This window comes from Meles meles, chromosome 13, assembly GCF_922984935.1.
Source record: "Meles meles chromosome 13, mMelMel3.1 paternal haplotype, whole genome shotgun sequence".
NCBI lineage: Eukaryota > Metazoa > Chordata > Mammalia > Carnivora > Mustelidae > Meles > Meles meles.
Window position 1 is genome coordinate 45,217,333 of NC_060078.1, and position 21,177 is coordinate 45,238,509.

At 43.6% G+C, this 21,177-nt stretch overlaps 1 protein-coding gene across 1 annotated transcript in view; it reads right to left on the reverse strand.

The window, feature by feature from the left end:
• Positions 1 to 2,498: 2,498 nt before the first annotated feature.
• GLUD1 (glutamate dehydrogenase 1) overlaps positions 2,499 to 21,177 on the reverse strand; it is a 36,630-nt gene continuing 17,951 nt past the window's right edge. The window contains exons 5-13 of the mRNA XM_046026911.1: positions 17,806 to 17,900; positions 12,789 to 12,968; positions 11,948 to 12,085; positions 11,602 to 11,739; positions 11,110 to 11,190; positions 10,108 to 10,231; positions 9,014 to 9,105; positions 4,772 to 4,834; positions 2,499 to 3,906 (exon numbers count right to left, since the gene is read on the reverse strand). Of these exons, the coding sequence (XP_045882867.1) occupies positions 3,787 to 3,906; positions 4,772 to 4,834; positions 9,014 to 9,105; positions 10,108 to 10,231; positions 11,110 to 11,190; positions 11,602 to 11,739; positions 11,948 to 12,085; positions 12,789 to 12,968; positions 17,806 to 17,900 (1,031 nt within the window). The 3' untranslated portion in view covers positions 2,499 to 3,786. The remainder of the gene's footprint in view (positions 3,907 to 4,771; positions 4,835 to 9,013; positions 9,106 to 10,107; positions 10,232 to 11,109; positions 11,191 to 11,601; positions 11,740 to 11,947; positions 12,086 to 12,788; positions 12,969 to 17,805; positions 17,901 to 21,177) is intronic.

Here is a 21,177-nt window from a genome sequence, read left to right on the forward strand (position 1 = left end):
CTCACAGGATACTTGCTGTGAGCAAGCTTCATAAGAAACTTTGGCCAACTTGCAACTAGACTCCCTGGATGTTTCTGGGGGTTCAACTCTAAGTTAGTGGGCTTTAATTCATTTATTTTTAATCAAGGTGAAATTTACATAATATACAACTAACCATTTTCAAATGTATCGTGCAGTTTCATTTCGCATATTCACAATGTTATAAACCATCACTTAGTTTTAAAACTGTTATCACCCTGGGGCGCCTGCGTGGCTCAGTCGGTTGAGCATCTGACTCTTGGTTTTGGCTTGGGTTGTTGATCTTGTGGTTATTGAACTGAGCCCTGTAATCAGCTCTGTGCTCAGTGGGGAGTCTGCTTGGGATTCTTTCATCTCTTCCTCTTCCCCTCCCCCAAATTGTGCATGTGCACTGATAGATAAATCTTAAAACAACCATTTGAGCACAAAAACAGGAAAAACACCCTATATTCCTAAGCAACCATTCCTTGCTCCCCCAGCTCCTGTTAACTATGAATCTGCTTTCTGTATCTGTGAATACCTATTCTGGGTACAGAATATAGGACTCATACAGTATATGACCTTCTGTGTCTGACTTCCTTCACTTCCTTAGCATGTTTTCAAGGTTCATCTAAGTTGTGGCATGTCATCACCACTCCTTTCCTTTTCATGGCTGAATAATATCCCACCACACATACATCCCACTTTGTTTTTCATCAGTTATGTTGGGAACTGTGGGTCTTTGTATATGTTTTTATTACATTCAGAAGTTCTCAGGATGCCTGGGTGGCTCAGTTGAGCATCTGCGTTCATTTGGCAATGTGAATGCATTTCTGATTGTCATATCTGAGGCGCCACTGGCATCTAATGGAGGCCAGGGATGTTGTTAAACATCCTACAAAGCACAGGGTAGTCCCCCAAACAAGGAACTACCCGGCCCCAACTATCAACGGCATGGAGGTTAAGAAACTACCTAAACCACTGTGTAAGCTTTGAACATCAATATAAAGGAGACAATAAAAGTAATTTGTGGAAAAAAATCCTAACACTCATATTACAAAGCAAAAAAGGCTTTCACAGGGGTCTCTGTGCAAGGCCTATAGGTGTAGCTCCCTTCCTCTGCCATGGTTGGACTGTCTGAACGTACAGGATGGCCGAGAAGTGTACCAGGGAGGAATAACAAATTTACTTAAAGCTAGTAAGTTAATAGGCTAAGGTTTTTGTATAAAAAGTCTATCACCAATCCTAGTAATTTGAGTTACCAGAAGCACTGTTAAGGACAAAAAATAAACAAAAAATTGCCTCCCAAACCAAAAACCAAGCTTTTCCGTCTCACTTCTCCGAACTCTTGGATAATTAGAACACATTCTGGTGTAGGGCTTCACCAGGCAAGAGTGAAGTGTTCTGCTCATGTCACCTGAGCCATCTGTGGCTATTTCAGAAGCAATTAATTTGAGAGCATTATATGTAATTTAAAAAAAAAATTATGAACAGTAAACAAGCTAGAAAATTTCAGTGAAGCTGAAAGACTAACTGACCAGGATTTTCAAATTCAAACCCCTGGAAACCAAAGTTGACACCAGCACTCTACACAGCTAGCAAGCATGATTCAGGTTTCCTAACATGAGTATCTGCAACGAACACCAATGTCTACCTAATCTTTAAATAACCACTACAAAGGGGCACCTGTGTGGCTCAGTTAGTTCAGTGTCTGTCTTTGGCTCGGGTCATGATCCCAGGGTCCTGCGATTGAGCCCCACATTGGGCTCTCCACTCAGTGGGGAGTCTGTTTCTCCTCCTCACTCTCCCGCTGTGCTCGCTCTCTCGCTCACTCTCCCTTGAATAAAAATATTAAAAAAAAAAAACCAACAACAACATGTACAAATAGTCCCAATGTTGTCAGACAAAGGCCACCATGAAGACTTACCATCCCCCTTTCACACCTGGTAGGAGTACAAGTAGACAGAGCAGGCTGGGAAGGGCTCCCTGTGTCCCTGGTGTCAGGGGGCTTCTTTACCTACTGCCTGACTTGATGCTCAGAACCGCAGGTGTTCTAGACAGAATTGGGACAAAACAGACAGTCCAGCTGGAAGCTGAGCTCCAGATTTGGCAGCTAAGTGAGTGACTGGTGGAGTCAGGTCTAGGATCTAGTTCTGCCAACCATGGTTAGTATTCTGCCTTAAGGTGTTACAAGCTGTGGATCAATTATTAAAAACAAATCCCTGATCACTGAAAAGTTCCTTCATTAGAAAAGGCACTAAAAATTACCTGGGTATATCAGCTTTGAGTACCAGAACCTCCTCCCCAAGAACAGCCATTGATACTGCTTAACAGAATGAAACATGAAAGAATTCGAGAATAAAATCTGTGCAGCTCATAATATATAGTGGAAAGAAATGTTATATAAGTGGTTCCAGAAATTTCAGAAACCCAACTTCGTTTTATTATTTAGAGAAAGTTTCTCTTAAATATGAAAACACAGAAACACAGGAAGCATAAGCTTTGGAAAAGGTAGACTTTTAATAACTGCTTTTATCACCAGGTTAAGTCATGCAGTTACAAAGTAGTTAGAAATTTCTGAAAGGATATTGTTTAAAAAAAAAAAAAAGCTCATTCTTACATAAATAATATCTAGTACTCCATTGGGACACTACTGTTCAAAAGGCCCTGGCGAAGTAAATCCCAAACAAAACACTCAACCCAAGGTTGTTTCCAGCCCAGTGGTAATGAAGCTGTGCGCGGAATCCAGGCCTCTCAAAGAGGACATCAAGTCAGGCCGAGTCGGGGTCATTGGCAGGGCTCGGAGCCGCCAGCTAGACTCCAAAGTGGGAGCCCGAGTGGTTTTTTTCTGGGACACTCTACTTGAATTATTGTTCAATTAGACAACACAGTAGATCTTCAAAAGAGAACAATTAATTAACATGAGAAGGAGGTTACTGTACTCTTTGGACTCTATGTCATAATTGCAGTTAGTAAATTCTGACAGTCTTAACAAAAATAGCCGCCACCGTTTGCAGGTATGAAGATAACTTAATTCTCCATCAGACTTTTCATTTTTTGCTGGACAACAATACATGATTGATAAGCTATAAATGATACTGTTTTATATTATAAAAATACTAGCTTTTTTTCATTTATTATGTTTATAGGCATTCACTGCTTGAGTCAAGGATAGGCTTGGTAAGTGATTAAAGGCAGTTTTATTACAGCAGCATGTACTTATTTTATTCTAAGAGAATAAAATGCATAAAGAGAAACAGCTTTTATTTTTGTTGCAATCTGTAAAACTGAGTTATTTTGCTGATGTAAAATACCAGTAACTCACTTGAGGACCATGCCACCCTCTGAAAATGCCCCACACCCGTGGCTCAGAGGCAGCCAAGTTCCAGCATGTGTCAGACTCGTCCAGAGCCGAAGCAGCAAGCAACTGGCTGCTCTTGGCCAACAGGTGTGTTCCTGGCCCCAGCTCTGACCGTACTGGAAGTAGCCGCAGAGCACAGCAGCATAGACAGACGGGAGAGACCTTCATTTAATAGCCAAATACCTCTATGGCTCTCTGGCCTAGGGAATTTCTACTTCCACATTCATCAGCTTACGTATGATCCCCTAACCTTAATTTCTTTTTTCTCAAAGGGGCTGATTTTGACTGCTTGTTGAGAATGATGTCCATTATCTAGTAAGTCGCGAAAGAGAGGGGGAGAGAGAGATTTCTGTGGTTACATGTAAACTTGTGAAGGGTCTGCAGATGAAGAGGGGAAGAGGGCAGTGAAGAGGTCAGCCACACTCCGTCTATGTGAAGGTCACACCGGCTTCATTGTACACCTTGAAGACTTTCTCAATGGCGTTGACGTAGGCAGCCGTTCTCAGATCCAAACCCAGATTGTACTTCATGGCCGTGCGCATGATTTGCTGGAAGGCCAGAGAAAACACAGTGAAGACAACCCCGACCCCAGCAGCTGGGCCGTGGCCATGAACACAGAAGGCGCACATGGGCCCCGTGAGGCGAACCCACCCCCACATCAGTGTGAGACTCTCTGGCCACTGAACCCCATTGGGAAGGACGAACTCTCCAGACTAATACATGTTACCGATTAGGTGGCAGTGAGAAGTTGCTCTCAAATATGAACCGTCTCTCTGTGCGTCAGACATCCTGTTAGCTGGAGTGAGCTCACTGTTACACTTGGTGATGATTCTACAGAACTAAGAATGGGGTGGTGCTGAAAATGTTCTGGACCGAGTGGTGATGGCTACACAGTCTTGGGAAGATAAAGTTTAGGACTGTGTACTTTAAAAGGGTGAATTTATGGCATGTCAATGATATCACATTAAAAAAATATTAACAGCAAGCACCACTGTTAATGTCTGCTTATGCGACTTCAACTTAAAGCCAGGTGGACAGAATCTAAACTCAAGAAGAAATCAGGAAAACTGGACTCAAATTGTGTTTAAGGTATTGAATAAGGACCAAATGGTCAAAAATCCTTTTACTTACAGCAAATTCCCTTGTGAGGTAGTTCCCTGCAGCCCCAACAGAGTGGTGTAATGACACCACACATCACTCCCGCCTAACCTGCTGTTATCTATTTCCCAGAGGCTGGTGAACATGCTGTAGACAGTGGAAACACTGCCCATCAGGTGAGCCTGAAAAAGCCAGCCTTCTGCTACACGTTCCTGAAGAACATGTGAACAGACCGCACAGCCTGGCCGCCTGGAGGACGCGGCCGAGCGGGGCTCCGTGCAGGAGCAGACTCGCCAAGAGCGCCTGCACACGTACCCTGGCAGAGCGCTCCATGGTGTACGCCAAGCCGGAGTGCACGATGTCCTTCTCGGAGGCGCCCTGGGCAGAAAAAGAAGAGAAGTTTACCACCACCACACACAGACACGCTTCATTTATATCCACACAAAGGATTCTTCAATCAGTATACAGCCAGAGAGAACTGTGTTGTCTTTTGGTAAAGACATATTTAATTCCTATACTGTATCTTTTTAAAAATTTTTCTGTAAGGTATCTAAATAGCTATTTAAATAGTTGTGTGTGGTTTTTTTTTAAAAGATTTTGTTTATTTATTTGAGAGAGAAAGCATGAGAAAGAGTGCAGGCAGGGGGTGGGGTAGAGCAAGAGGGAGAAGCAGACTCCCCAACAAGCAGGGAGCCCGATGCAGGACTCGATCCCAGGACGCTGGGATTATGACCTGAGCCGAAGGCAGAGGCTTAACCCACTGAGCCACCCAAGCGCCCTTAAATAGTTGTGCTTTAATCACAGCTTGGTTTTCATTATATCTGACAAATAATTAACTCATTAAGTAAGACGGTAAAACAATGCACACAGAAGAGCTTACAGCAAGAAAACGTGGGGGGGGAGTAGTGCATCCAGCACGAGTCGCCCGGCTGAGAGCAGACGGTCCACAGCAGCACGTTACACTGTCCACTTCACAGCTCACCTCTGCTCTGCAGCTAACAGGGACACTGCAAGGGGCCCAGAAAGGAGTCTGGCCGCCTCCAACAGCAGCTCTGCAGAAGGATCCTGGCTACGTACTCAGCAGTGCCACCAATGTGGAAAGCTGAACAGAGCTCAGCAGCTCCTTGTTATCCCCTCATTCCACCAAAGAGAGTGCCGATGATCAGAGAAGTTGGCCATTGTTACAGACAGCTATTTTTAGAGCTGGGGTATAACCCAGGGCCTTTGACCACCAAGTCAGCTCATCTTTCCATGCCAATTACTTCCATAAGTCAGTGTGTTTTAACAGATTCCTCTATCTAGTTTCTAGATGCTTTCTAAAATTTTAGGACAATTAATGATCGCTCCCTTTCTAGTAAGTCCTACCCAGCTGTCAAATACAAATCTGGCTATGCCAGATGAAAACTTAAAAAGTGGTCGCCAACCACAGGGGTCTGTGCTGACCTTCGTCTCATCAGCATTCTTGTCCCTTCAGAAGGTGTGTATCTGTAAAATCTGTATCAACTGAGAAACATCTGGGTCAATCTTTGTTCCATCCTATCAAGTTAGGAAGAGGAAAAAAAACTTCCTTTCCAAGTGAGATTACTGCTCTTTCTCACTCACTCATTCCCTCGTGAAACATTCATGGAGCAGCTACCATGTACCAGGCACTCTTCTAGGCACTAGGGGCAGAGCAGAAAACAAAATAATGACAATTCTCTGTTCTCATGGAGTTGATATTCTGGTGGAGGGAGTCAGCCTATTTGTGGACTTAAAACCAGAACTGAGGGAGATCACTAAAATTCTTTTTTTTTTAAATTTAATTTAATTTAATTTTTTAAAAAGATTTTATTTATTTATTTGACAGAGAGATCATAAGTAGGCAGAGAGGCAGGCAGAGAGAGAGAGGAGGAAGCAGGCTCCCTGCTGAGCAGAGAGCCTGATGCGGGGCTCGATCCCAGGACCTGAGATCATGACCTGAGCCGAAGGCCACCCAGGTGCCCCAGATCACTAAAATTCTGAATTCAGACACTGAAGTGATCCAGGGCCTGAGGCCTCCCACCACGAAGAGCACGGAGAGGTCATGAGAACAGAAGATGGCAAATGTGCAGGAATGGCTGGGGAAGCAGGAAGATATCAGTGAGGGTATAGGGTCTTGGAAACTAAGAGAAGAAACTATTTCAGGGGGAATGATCACCTGTGACAACAGCTGCTGATCAGCGAAGGAAGAGGAGGACAGAAAATCGACCACGGGTGTGACAGGGCCTGATACCACCGGTCATCTGGACAAGAACAGTTTTGGAGGAGTGGTGGGCGTCAGCACATGGAGACAGCACACACAACTCTCAAGGATGTCTGGTATGAGCGAAATAAAATGGCAAGAATCAAGTTTGGAAGAGGAACTGGGACTGAGATTGAATTTTTTAAAGACTGCATTAAGCACACTGTCAGGAATGACTGCCGATGCGGGAGAGAAGGGAATGCAGCGCCATTTCCGGGGGATGAAAACAGGCCACTGGGCTTAGATGGAGGTACCCAGAGCTACTCTGGAACCAGAGGAGAGGCGACAAGAGACAGTGTGCTGGCGCTAAGCGCCGGGGGCCAGGAAGTCTCTTCTGTGGACAGATCCTGGGTCATGTGCTGGAACGTGGGGGAGAAGAGAATGAGAAAGTGAACAGGGAGAGGCAGGTCAACTGCCAGGCAGTGCCAGCTGTAGACTTGAGGTTCGGGTCAGGATGAAGCAGTGGGCAGGGCCTCCAGCCCAGAGGGGACGGTGTGGGGGGGAGCAGAATCGGGTTTCATCAGGGTTCAGGTGTTAGCAAGGGGGTACGCTGAGGCAAAACAAGAAGAGGGCACGACTTAATGATGCAGTGTGGAGTTTTTAAGTCAGACAACGAGAGGACTGAGGAGTGGGGGTGGGGTGGTGGTCAATGATATAAGTCCTGGCAGAGCTTGGCTGGGGAATGGGGAGCGGGATGGAAGGGGCTGGAATAAAAACCGTTTTTTAAACCAATACCACAAGACTCCTATAATAGTAAGAGATGAGAAATAGCAATTCAGTTCAACATCTGAAGCACTGAAAGCATTTGGAAATTCTGATCCCAACACACTGGGCAGATTATTTTAAAAAAAGGATAATGGGGCACCTGGGTGGCTCAGTGGGTTAAGCCTCTGCCTTCGGCTCAGGTCATGATCTCAGGGTCCTGGGATCAAGCCCTGCATCAGGTTCTCTGCTCAGCAGGGAACCTGATTCCCCCCCCCCCCCCCCCCCCCCCCCGCCTATTTGTGATTTCTCTGTCTGTCAAATAAATCAATCAATCTTAAAAATAAAATACAATTAAATAGAATAAAAAGCAAGTCATCATGGCTGCCTTCCTAACTGGCTGTCCTCCTCCTATAGTCCCTTCCGAGGCTTCAGTACCAGGACACAGGCAGCCACAGGGAGGAGTAGGGAGCCCATCTAAGGGCAGTAACAAGTCCTGGCAGTGCAGGGACACGTGTGATGAAGGACGTGTGCAATTCCTGCACGCAGTGGGACCTTCAGGGCTGGGGTACTCAGGCAGGGAGTGGGTCAGGGCACTGCAGGCATAGGGACCAGAACTGAGACACAGCTCTGGGAAAGGGGAAGGCTTTTAGGGCAATGGTTAATACCCAGAGTGGCAAAGCACCTTCTCTTCTTCAAAAGAAAACCCTAACTTTCCTTCCATGTTGCAATCTCACCTTATATTACTTTCCATGACTAAATAGTTCATATAAAGATGTATTTATTATAACTTGGCCATTTCCCAGCCATGTGCATGTAGATGGTTAAATCATACCTAATTTAAAAACCTGACTGCGAACACTGTTCCAATGACGTCACCATGTGTGGCGTCATTCCTCTCCTTTAGAATGATTTTCTCAGGATCAACCAGGTAAATTCCCAGAGGGGATGTTATGACGGTGCCCATGGGCAGGAAAACTGTCATAGCTCTTCAACTTTTCCAAAGAGCTGCACCAATTTTCCACATCATCAAAATAGAGGTACACTGTTTCCCCAGACGCAGTGAATGTAAGATCCATGGATGGTTTTTGCTAGTTTAATACACTAAAGAAAACTTATTTTAATTTGTATTTCTTTAACAGTGAGAATGAACATTTTCTTTTTTCCTATGACTTTGTTTTTCATGTCTCTGCCCTTTACCAGGGACGATGCTCTCCTTGTGACGTGTGTGTGCTCTTACTCGGTCCCGTCAACAGTTAATACACTCAGATACCTTTTCTACCTGCTTCCTTTCACGCTTGTTCATGTCCACATAACAATTTCAATTTTTCATATAGCTCAATTTCATGCTAACTTTTTAGTTCCTGTTTTGTGTAAAGCTTAAGTTTTTCAAGACCAGAAGAGCCATTAAATATTTATTTTAAACTGTAATTCTTACTCAGTGTTTAGCATGTAAGGAGAGAGGACTGTACAAAGCACACACAGATCGTCATTACTGCCATGCTGCCGACCAACCGTAACCCCGATCCCTCTGCCTGGGACTACAGAAGAGGGGGCTGTGTGTGGAGAGTGTGGGCCTGTCACAGCACACTCACCGATATCCTGTCTTGGAACTCGGCTGTGGGTACAATGGGAATAGTTCCACCATGCTTTCCAAATTTTCTTTCCAAGCTCTCTTGAACAGACACTGCAGAAAGCCAAGAGGTGAAGTTAAAATACTGCTAGTAGGGGGGGGGGGGGGGAAGGAAGAAGAAGAACCAGAAGTAGTTTCAAACTATATCCACAACCCAGAAACTACTGGAGTTTAGAAGCCTTGGCGGCTCCTGGGTGACTCAGTTCGTTAAGCATCCGCCTTTGGCTCAGGTCATAATCCCAGGATCTTAGGACAGAGCCCACATTGGGTTCCCTGCTCAGCAGGGAGCCTGCTTCTCCCCCTCCCTCTGCCCTCCATTTGTTCCCCACTCTTTCTCTCAAATAAATAAATAAAATCTTAAAAAAAAAAAAAAAGACTTCAAAACTAATGCCATAAATGGGTTAATCACTTAGAACTCTGCCAGATTCCTATAAATGTGAATTTAGGTCAGTGCTGTTTCCGTAACACCCATTACCAGGGTTTTTCCTTGGCTCTGTTAAAAAGAAAATGCTGAGGGAAAAAGAAACGGAAATGAATGGAACACTTCACCCAGATTCTCAGAGTGGGCTGAGTGAAGCTCAGCTGGAGGTCTTGGTCTTACTTCAGCTGGATGAAATGAGACCGTTAACTCTGGAGCCTACTCTAGTCAAAGAAAAACTGCATTCTCATCAGAAGACTCCAAAATTCTTGACACTAGAAAGGCCTTAACTGAGAGCAACCAGATATCAAAATGAGTGAGTATCAACAGGAGTTCCTGGTTTATTAAAAGGAAACTCTTTCTACTTACTAACTTGTAGATAATGTTAGGGGAACATTACAGCATAGAATAAACATCTGGATAGAAATTTATTTGAGAGAGTTAATAGGTTGACTACCCATAAAGAAATCACGTATTTTTGGTCCTAAGACTCATGAGACAATAATATAATTTCCTATTCTGAGATTAAGTTCTCTGGGATTACAAAAAGGAAATTAGTCCTTTTTAAATATAAGCTTTTTTCAGCCTTTTAGCAGGCCCCACAGATGATCTGAACCAGGAAGGGCATCAGAACTCACTGAGCAAGTGGTAGTTAGAATCCCTTTCATATTTGAAGGTCAAACGGCCATAGCTGACATGATTTAGATTCTTCAGCCACTCAAAGTAAGACACAGTCACTCCTCCAGCATTCAAGTAGAGATCCTATACACAGAAATACAGGGAAGACACCAAAGAAGTGAGCAGATGATGGCTTTAGTAAACGCTTTCGGCGGCCATCAGAGCTCCATTTTAGTATTAACGCAGATTAAGCTTTAAACTTCCCAAATATACCTTAGATTATATCAGGAATTTCACACTTAAATTTAACAAACATCCTTTCCAATTTACTAGAGGTTTTTTCCCTTTTGAGAAAAAAGTAACTTTTTTGGTGTATTAACCAACAAGCACTTGATCAGCTTTGGTTAGAGCATGTTCTCCACCAACCACTGGATTGCCCAAAATGTGCCTCACCAGAAGATCAGCATTCCTTCTCCTACTAGCTAAGGGCAGTCTTGTTTCAGCTAACCTGAATTTCTTAAGTGCTTTTGACAAAAGTTTAAATGCATCACAAATCCACATTCACTTCCTCTTGCAAATAATCTTCTGGTATAGACCCCAAGCTCACGCACTGATAACCTAAGCACACATTCTTTCTATGAGCTTTCTGAGTAAAGCAGCAAGGGACATTTGAAATGCACAAGGTTAGAAATTATAGAAAAGCTTAGAGTTCAAGTCAGAATTCACATTTCTAGCACAATATACATTATTTATATAACTGGATTCTTAAGCAGACTAATATATACAAGAAAGAGCCTGAAGTTGGAAGAAAATGTTCAGGTCAAAGTGGAAATTGACAGTTTTTTTTTTTTTTTTAAATACACTAACCAGGCTTCTACTTTATTTTCTTTAAAGCGAAATAAGGATAAAAAATTCAGTATAGTTTGGGAAATTCAGGATAACCCTTTTCCCTCCCTAGTTCATCGCAGAAGAGAGTCAGGATTCCAAGTGCATATAAAACCTGGCAAAAATGGATGACTTACGGGAATCACCATAATGTTCCTCTCCAGGAAGATCTTATCAGCCTCTGGAGTTGTCGGCCCGTTGGCACCCTCAGCAATAATCTGCGAGAGAGTCAGGACATACAGAAATGCCAGCAACATCATTGACTCCCTCCACCGGGTCCACGAGGGGGTGTGTGTGTGGGCAGAACTCCAGTTTAAATTTAATTAGTAAGAGTTATTTTGTTCTATAAATAAAGCATATAAAACTATTTTTCACCTTTCTATTTCCTTAACTGCTTTTTGGAAGTTTGGTTTAAGAGGAAACCCCGTGGTGATGGACAGCTGCACAGCTCTGTGTATATACAAAGCCATTAAATTTTACACTTGGGTGAACTGTATGGTATGATGGTATATGAATTATAGCCCAATAAAGCAGTTAAAAAAAAAAAAGGAGGAAAGCCAGTTAAGAGCTTTTCTGTGACCCTCAGGGTCATTCCATGCTTCAAGGTCCCAGTTCCACCAGGCTCTCACCTTGGCTTTGACTCGGGGTGCATTGGACTTGGTCAGCTGCTTCTCACTGGCAGCAGGGATCAGGATGTCACAGTCGGCTTCTAAGATGCTCCCTTCATAGGGCTTTGCCTTGGGGAAGCCCAGGATTGATCCATGTTGCTGCAATTGGTTGAGGAGTCAGAATTAATGGCGTGTGCACCACGGTTTCAGTGTTTATGATTAGCGCCCATGATATGAAGACACATCTACTGAGAGCTCTTTGGGTTACATTTTAAAAAGTAAATAATGGGAATAGATTTTAATAGGGCTTATTTCAACTTCATAATACTCAGGGTAGCCAGACTGTTCAGATGTTAGATTAACATACCAATTTGAAGTCTTCCAGTTCCTTTGGGTCAATACCATCTGGATTCCATATGCTCCCGTCAGACTCACCGACACCCACACATTTAGCACCAAAACGATGTAAGTATCTCATAGAGTGCAGCCCCACATTACCAAATCCCTATAAAGAACAATTACACATGACACAAAAACCAAGGTTTTAATACAGATAGTAAGAGTCATATTTTGACCAAGACACATTCTCTTCGTTTAGAAGTCATTCTCGAAACCCTTTTGCCACAAGAAACAATGTACTAGATGGCTTCCCTTCAGCAACAGTTTCTCTTTAAGAATGTGGAGCCCCATCCTCTGTTATTTGTGACAGTGAGTCCTGAAGAAGTTCAGGTGGGTGCAGCCTTGTAAAGAAATGGCCGTAGTGTCAGTCACACTCCAAGTCCTCAGTCCCTGATGACCACATGTCTTATGGTTGTAAAAATTAGTACTAAAGTCACTAACTGGGAGAAATACAAATTCTACTCTAAAGTAGCATTTAACTTAATTTAGATTGCACTCAGTAAAATAACCAAATACTAAGCAAATTCTTCATGAAAGTTAAAATCTGGGTCATTGTGCAAACCTTTCCCCTTCTGAAAACAATTTCAATTTAAATATTGACCAAAAGAAGATGGTGACAGTTTCATATGTATCTGCAAGACACTGAACGTGGTTCTAGTCACATGAATCATCAAGTGCATATTACTCTGGAAACATCCACTCTAACACTTAAGAGATTCAACAGAATGACCTTTTAAAAACTGCAAATCTAAAAACACTGAAAAACTTACTTTATGTGTATCAGTTATTAAGAGAACAAACATTTTTACCTGAACAACAAATGTTTTATCTCCAAACCCTGGTGTCATTCCTAAAATACTCATGTAAGAAGCTTCGTTGATGAAATTTTCAATCCCATGGAAGACTCCTCGGCCAGTAGCAGAGATCCGCCCGTGAATCCCGCCCTGACTGATGGGCTTACCGGTAACACAGGCATGGGCATTAATATCCTGCAAGAAAAAGTCAGAACTTCACATTTTTGTTTAACTAATTTACTCATGAGGACTTATGTGTGCTTACGAGTACAATTCCACCAATAGGGTTAGTTAAGTTGCATTTTTTTCAGATTTCTGTTCCTAAAAAATATAGAATAAAACAGACCGTATTTTCATGAGGCTCAGTTAAGCGTCTGCCTTTGGCTCAGGTCATGCATGATCTCAGGGTCCTGGGATGGATCCCCCCATCAGGGTCCCTGCTCAGCAGGGAGTCTGTTTCTCCTTCTGCCTATGTCCCTCCCCCAGGCTGTGCTCTCTCTTTCAAATAAATAGACAAAATCTTAAAAAAAAAAAAAAAAAAAAAAAAAAAAAAAAAAAAAAAAGACCAGGGGCACCTGGGTGGGTCAGTGGGTTAAGCCTTTGCCTTCAGCTCAGGTCATGATCTCAGGGTCCTAGGATGGAGCCCCGCACTGGGCTTTCTGCATAGCAGGGAGCCTGCCTCCCTGCCTCTCTCTGCCTACTTGAGATCTCTCTCTCTCTCTGTCAAATAAATAAATAAAATCTTAAAAAACAAACAAAAAAAGACCATATTTTCCAATGGGAGAAACTAAGTTTTTAGGAACTTAACATCATTAGTACAAATAACAGTATCTCAAAAGCAGAGATAGTTCTGCTTAAAACTATTACTCCTTCAAAAGTATTTAAGCCCTATTAAGTTGGATATACATCTCACATGTCTCTTAAAATTACCACGTCACCAAAATAGAGAGAGCCTAAGTAGGAGTAGGCATTATGGTAGTCCGGGTTAGATGGGAAGACTCAATGTTGTAAAGAAAGTCTTCCACCAAATTAATCCAGAAATTCAATAAAATGCCACTTTAAAAGATAATATTCAGTTTTATCTACATGTGGATTAACAAAAGTAGTCAAGAAATTAAAAATAAATAAATAAATAAAATAACCAAGGGGTTTGTAGGGCATTCTGGAATGCCTACCAAATAAAAATACCCATTAACTCAAAGATCCTACTTCTAGGAATTCAAATTTTTGCGTATTTAGTGTATCGTTTGAGTTAGGAAAAACAAAAAGGTGCATGTGGGCCAGACAGACAGGCAGCTGCCTACATGTGGGTGGAGGCCTTCTGGGAGGCAGGGAGAGTAAGTCTTCACCACCCATCCTCCCTTACTCTGAACTGACAGCCTATTCTTATTCAGAAACAACTATCATTAGAAAGAAACAAAAGGCTGGGGAGAGCTTTCCTTCCAATATGCGTCCACCAGCGCAGTTCTGTGGGAACCAGAACAGTGCAGAACCCACAGACTTGATCAGTGGGACAGGAAAACTACACAGTCCCATTATATACAGGAAATCAACATAAAAAGGAAGCGTTTTAAATTTGTGGATAAAGTACAGACTATTTATTTATTATTATTATTTTTTAAAGATTTTATTTATTTGACAGACAGATCACAAGTAGGGAGAGAAGCAGGCAGAGAGGAGGAAGCAGGCTCCCTGCTGAGCAGAGAGCCGATGTGGGGCTCCATCCCAAGACCCTGGGATCATGACCTGAGCCGAAGGCAGAGGCTTTAAATCACTGAGCCACCTAGGCGCCCCAAGTACAGACTATTTAATAAACTTGCGGGGCAAACTGCTACCCACGGAAAGCAGGATGAAATTGTTCACCTCACACTATGGTCCCTACCCCCAAACAGAGGTAGCTGGATGAGGTAAGAAGCAACCTGGTCTTTATCTGTATTTTTTAAACTATTTTTACAGAGATAAGTTAGAACCGTATTGACTCTGAATTGCCAACAAAAAGAGGAAGAGTTAAAAAAATCAAAGAAAGCAGTCCAGTAATTTACAGAAATTAGTAGTTTCCCCACAGTTCCCTTCATGAATAATTAACACCATGAACACAGAATTAGGAACCTAGTGCCAAATGCTTTTACACAGTGCAAATGCGAATGCTAGAGCCTCTGGCAATCCCAAGTGAGGTGGGCCCGGGGCCAGCCGCCCAGCTCCCAGCACACCTCACTGTCCCCGCAGCCTGGAGACAGCACAACCTCCCTCCATGACCTGCACTTCTGGGCAGGATTAGACCAAAGTTGAGGCATGTTTAGCTTTATATCTGGAAATTAAGACAGACAGTGGCTTCCTTACCTTAGGCCCTGATTTTGGATTTCCTATCACTTTAAGAAGAAAGAAGTCTTTTGCCAGGGTTTAGCTGGCAGTGCCTCACAACTTTCTTTTGTGGTCACCACTGGGGATAAGCTAAGAATAATGAATACACTGCCTACTACTTCGCACTATGCAGTCTACTGTCTTGCTTAAAGGGAACCAGAGACTATCCAGAGCTCATTTAGTATCAAAAGGTGACGTGGAAAAAGCAGCACTGTGGGAAACGGCAGTTAAAACCAAAATTCTCTGAAGCGTCTCACAATGCTCTTGTTTTATTTCAGGGAATTTATGCAATTTACCTGATATAATATTTATTATAGACCTGATATAATATTTATTGTTTTGTGTTTTACTAAGGAGGGGGTACTATTCTAAGTTATATATTACATTACTATTCAATTAATCCTCATTAGCTGCTATTACTACTGTCATCTTACATACGAGACAGAGGCACAGTGAGCTCAAGGCACCTGCCACAGGTCACGGAGCTGGCATGTGAGGAAGCCAGTTCTAAATCCAGCTCATGCCCCCAACCACAAGACTGCACCGCATCAGGACCACAGACCCATGTGTGAGTTCTGCACTGTCTGTTGCAGCCCCCTTCCTTCCCTGGGGGGAACAGTTCTCCTCTTCTCCAAGGCTCATCTTTCCACTAGGGCATCCCCCTATCTTTTAAAAAAAGGTTTTATTTATTTACTTGAGAGAGAAAGAATCTCAAGCCGACTTGGCACTCGGCCTGGAGTGTGATGTGGGGCTTGATCTTAAGACCCTGAGATCATGACCTGAGCTGAAACCAACAGTCAGATGCTTCAGCGAATGTGCCACCCAGGAGCCCCTCCACTAGGGGGCCTTTAAAGGAAAATTCATGAAGCCTTTATTCCCTTGGACGTCTCTGCTATTCTGTCTGTTACCATTCTCCTACCGTCTCTTGCATGGCTGAATCTGGGGCCCGTAGTCAACTTGCCAATATCATTAACAATAATAACCTTTCTCTTTGGGCAACAGCCACCTTTCAAGTTCTCGCTCTGTTGTCCAGTGCCATTTTTCTCAGTGAAGGCTACTCTTCATGCCCTATTTCCCTCCTTGCAACCTGGCTCCAATCACGGTCCCACAGAGGATCTAGTTGCTAAACTTGTCTCTTACCAGAAACCCCTCCCTCGACATCACCATGTGGAGCTCAGTGCTTCCCGTTCTGCAACTGATTGCCTTCCCTCTAAATCATTCTTCCATTTGGCCATTTCTCTCCAGCTCCAGGGGAGGCCAGTTTCCCTTCTCTTTGGGGCTCCTGTATGGTCTCCTGCCTCCAACAATTCCATTCTGTGCTGTACAGAGTAAAGCTCAAAATGCCACCTGCCTGCTTCTAGTTAGCACCCTATCGGCTTCCTTCTGTTTTCAGGACGAAGACCAAAGTCTTTGCTGTCACTCGTAAGTGATGACGTGGTCAGACACTCCCCGACCGGTCTCTTAGGCTCTACTCTCCCGCTTTCCGCACTGGCTATCAGTCTTCCCTCCATCTCAAGTTCACCTCTTCTGCACTGCAGAATTTAAACCAGTGGCTCCTCTGCCTCCAACACTCGCACCCCCGCCCCTTCCCCAGTGGATCCTATTTGTCGTTCCGAGTGCAGACCGGAAGCTTACTCCTTCAAGGAGGCCTTTTCTGATCTCACCTGTGAAGGCTTGGCCAGGCCCTGTGACGCCTTGTCCCAGCATCAGAAATCCCCTTGCTTCCATTTATTCCAAATGCACTGAATACTTTGCTTGTTTGGCATGTATATATTTTTAATGAGTCTTTTCAATTCCCTTTCTCTTCCTACTCCTTGCATGGTTTTCAAGGTTCCATCCGTTTCAAGAACGGAAAGTAGCTTTCCTTCCTGTGTTCTGTATTAGCAGCACCACTTCTGCTCAGTCCTCCAGACTCAAGTCCTCCTGGTTCTCTTCCTTGGTAACAGGCCCCCACTCCAGTTCTGTGGAGTCTATCATGCGCCTGAGCTTCTCCCCAGCCCCCACAGCCCCTGGGCTCCACTGCAGCCTAACACCACCAGCTTAGTCTCCCTTAAAGAGTCAGCCCCAGAGCCTCCCCTCCGACTAGCCAACAAAACAAAAAACTATGGTTTAAGTATTTTTGTCTTGGTTCACTTACTTCTTCACTCTTCTATTACGCTTCAAAATAAGCCTCATCCCAGATAACCTGAGCTCTACTGTTTCTCCTCCTACTCCCAAAGCTCCCCCCACCAATGTGCATGTTTAAATCCTACCCATTTTCCAGGTCTAGCCCAGATACCTCATCCAGGAAGCCTCCTTTCAGAGATGTAACTGCATCCTTGTATTATACCATCTCCTGACCTTATGGGTTTATGTGTCCAAATTCCTCTTTAAATGAAAGCTCTTTGAGGGAAGTCAGAAATGAATGCTTATTTCCCTTCTAGTGTCTTGTACCATGTCCTGCCCTGCCTAGTAGGTGATTGTTTCTGAGGTCCCATCCCCAGCTTTCAGTAAGTGAAAGCCCAGTCCATGTTCACTACATTTATGGTTTACGACAAGAGAGACAGAAGTAAAATAATATCCAAATCAAGATACAACCGAAGGGGAGAAGAACCCAGTGAATTCTCTCCATCCACACACTATCAGCTTGTTATTTCTTACAGATAGCAAACGGGGCCCTCAGGGTACTCACATAGTGCCCTATGGTGCTGGCATAGGTGTCCGCAATCCAGGACATCTCCCGCTCACCTGTGCTCATGTCTGGGGCAGGCACATCAATGCCAGGACCTGGGGGCACAAGGAAAAGGCACTGTACCAGCTTTTAAGGTCCACTCATCTCAAACACATCGATCCTTGTAATTTCCTACCATAACAAAGCTACCATGGTTAGAAAACTTGAGGTTTCATCTGGGTAACTACTTGAAGCCATAGAAGTACTCGTTAAACATTTCACTACAAAACTTTTACACACGCAATGTTACATCGCAATTTCTCCATCTGGCATTTCCTTGCTCTGTTTGGAAGTTAGCTCGGCATGAGACACATCAGCCGCTCAGCTGAACTTCTGACTACGTGAGCATAAGCAGATCAGTGTACTCCCCTTGACCTCAGCTCCGTGAACTACAATGAGAGAGAACAGTACCATCTTGCCCTACACAAGGATGACTGCTGTGGTTAGGGAGTGTCTGTGTATGAGATAGCACAGAAACACACTACTTACTGGGGGCGCAAGCCCTCCCCACCAGGGACAAAAAGAAAACACACACACTGCTCAGGCAATTGTGGTAAGCCCCGTAATACTTTCACTCGTGCTTTGACCTGTTCATCAAAGCTTACTCTATGTACATAAGTTCCAGGCCTCGGCTCTGAATTCCTCAGATCATAGCAAGTTGGAAAGGTTGAGGATAACAGAAGTTAGTCCACAGGCAGCAACAAAAGCCAGGGACAGCACTAACACTGACAGCCAGCCTGAGATCTCAGGTAAAAATGTGTGAGGTGACACCCCCTCTCATCTGTCAAGGGGGGAATACACAGAAATAACCCCATCAGAACAGTAAAAATCAAAACACCTTTGTTACTTAGTGGGTCAATTAAATAAAACAGGCTGTATCTACATAAAGAAATATTATGCACCCTTTAAAAAGCTTGCAACCCTCACCAAAACACATTATGTGGGGGAAAAAAGCAAATTTTGTATAGTACACAGAATGTGTTCCCATTTATATAACATTCTTTCCTTCTCTCTAGCTACATCTCTGTACAGTATCTATACATCTGTTTCCATGTGTATATACAGTACAGTCAGCACAGGTTTGGAAGGATATGGTTACCTCACACTTGCTCACTATGTTTCCATTATCGGCCTTGTTTACAACTTTCTATATTGTTTTAGTTGTCTAATACAAACTCATTACCTTTATAAACAGAAAATACAACTTGAAAAATGGTTCAGCTATGAAGTTTTCCAAAGAAAGTTCTAAGGCCTGCACTTGAGTTCTGTATTTTTCACTTTTTAACCAACTGAACAAGGTACATTTTATTTTTTTAAAAGATTTTACTTATTTATTTGACAGAGAGAGACCAAGCATGAGAAAAAGAGCACAAGCATGGGGGAGGAGCAGAGGGAGAAGCAGACTCCTCACGGAGAGGGACCACGCCCACAGCTGCCAGCACATGCTCAACCAACTGAGCTACCCAGGCACCCAGCTACGCAGGTACCCAGAGGAAGGTACATTTTAGTATTTTCCTACACTGCCCAGGTTGTGATGCAATGGATACATAACCTGTCTACAATAACTTGGAAAGGGTCAGCTTGCTTTTCACACTCCTGTACCACCCCCAGCCAATCTGTCATTCTCCTGCGCCTGAGCACACTTTCCCTTAGGCAGCTTCTAAATCTCATACAGTGTAACGTTCCCAAACTACTCTCCCCTCATATAACTCTACCTGGAAGAGATAGTGGTCCACCCTGGCCTCCCCCTTTGACAAAAAAGGCTCTACTATTTCCATTTGCTCAGTGTCCATTCCTGAGAGGAAGAGACTTCAAGGATGTTCATAAAGATTTGTCTGATCATACTGCCTTTCTTCCAAGGTATAAAATGAAATTGCTTCTGAATCCTTCTAGAGGCATCTACAAAAGTTTTCTTTTTACCCATAACAAGTGTCAAGCTTGTTGCAGGACACCTGGGTGGCTCAGTGGGTTGAGCCTCTGCCATGGGCTCCAGTCGGCATCTCTGCCCAGCGGGGAGCCTGCTTTCCCCTCTCTCTGCCTGCCTCTCTGCCTACCTGTGATCTCTGTCAAATAAATAAAATCTTAAAAAATAAAAAAAAAAGTAAGCTTGTTTCGACAAATCCCAATTCCAGTTGGAGAAGGCCTACTGGCAAGGGGCAAGTTTGAGGTACAGTCTGTAAACTGGAAATGTACAATAAACTGCTTCTTAAAAGCCTCGATTCATCTAGACAGCCTAAGGTGAGACAGCTCTCCCTACCCAAAGCCGAAATATTATTAGGCTTTTGAGTTTTCTACTCCACACAAAATCCAGGGATGCTCGGATTATAAGTAAATCCTGAATTACAGATAAATTCTCAAATACCTTGCAGAGAACAGGTCTGAAAGTCCATACTTTGTAAAACAGGTACCTAACCTCAGGAAAGCGAAAATGCCATCCTAAAATCCCACAACAGTATACAAAAAGATGAAAAACCGGCAAAGAGCACAACTGCCTTAACAGAACGTGAGCACAGGGCGGACATAAAGGCCAGTTCTGGTGCACTGAGATGGGGTGGGGGCGTCTAGAAAGATGGACACACTGGTTACTGTGAGGGAGCTTCACAGTGCACACAGGTGGTATCTAAACTCATGCTACAGAATTAACACTAAACTTTAACAAACCTAAAAAGAAAACCTAAAAAGAAACCTAAAAAAACACACAAGTGGAAAGAACACTTGCTAACTCATTCTCTGAGGCCAGTATTCAGATGTCAAGGGCCTCACAAAAAAAGAATATTGTAGACCACTATCCCTTAAAATAGCATAAAAAAAAAGTACTTATGAGTAAATGTAACAAGTCGTGTAGGATGTGTGAGCTGAACTACAGACCATGAAGGTAATGAAAGGAGCCGGAAACAACTGGAAGGACATTCGGTGTTCAGGGACTGGAACAGTCCTCTGATGGGTCTGCAAACCCATTGCATTCCCTATCAACCGTCCAGCTGACGTGACAGGGCTAGGACTCAGAGCCAAGTGGAACGCACACTCAAACTCCGTGGAAAGAGAAGTCCCAACAAAAGGAAGCAAAACCTCAGTTCCAGAGGTTTGTCAGGACCAGTTCTGTGCCCTGGAGGGAGAGAGCGAATTCCTCCCTCCTCCCCACAATGCTAAAAAGCCTTCTGAGCCCAGCCATCAGGTTGGCGGCATTGTGAGTCAATGATGCTTTTTGCTTCAGAAAAGAAGTCAAACTGCAGGATTTAAGCTTTCATTGTTTTGATCAATCACTTTTAACCTTGAGAATCCTAAAGTATTTGTCAATAGAGAAAATGAAGCTGGTTATCATCTAGATATGGG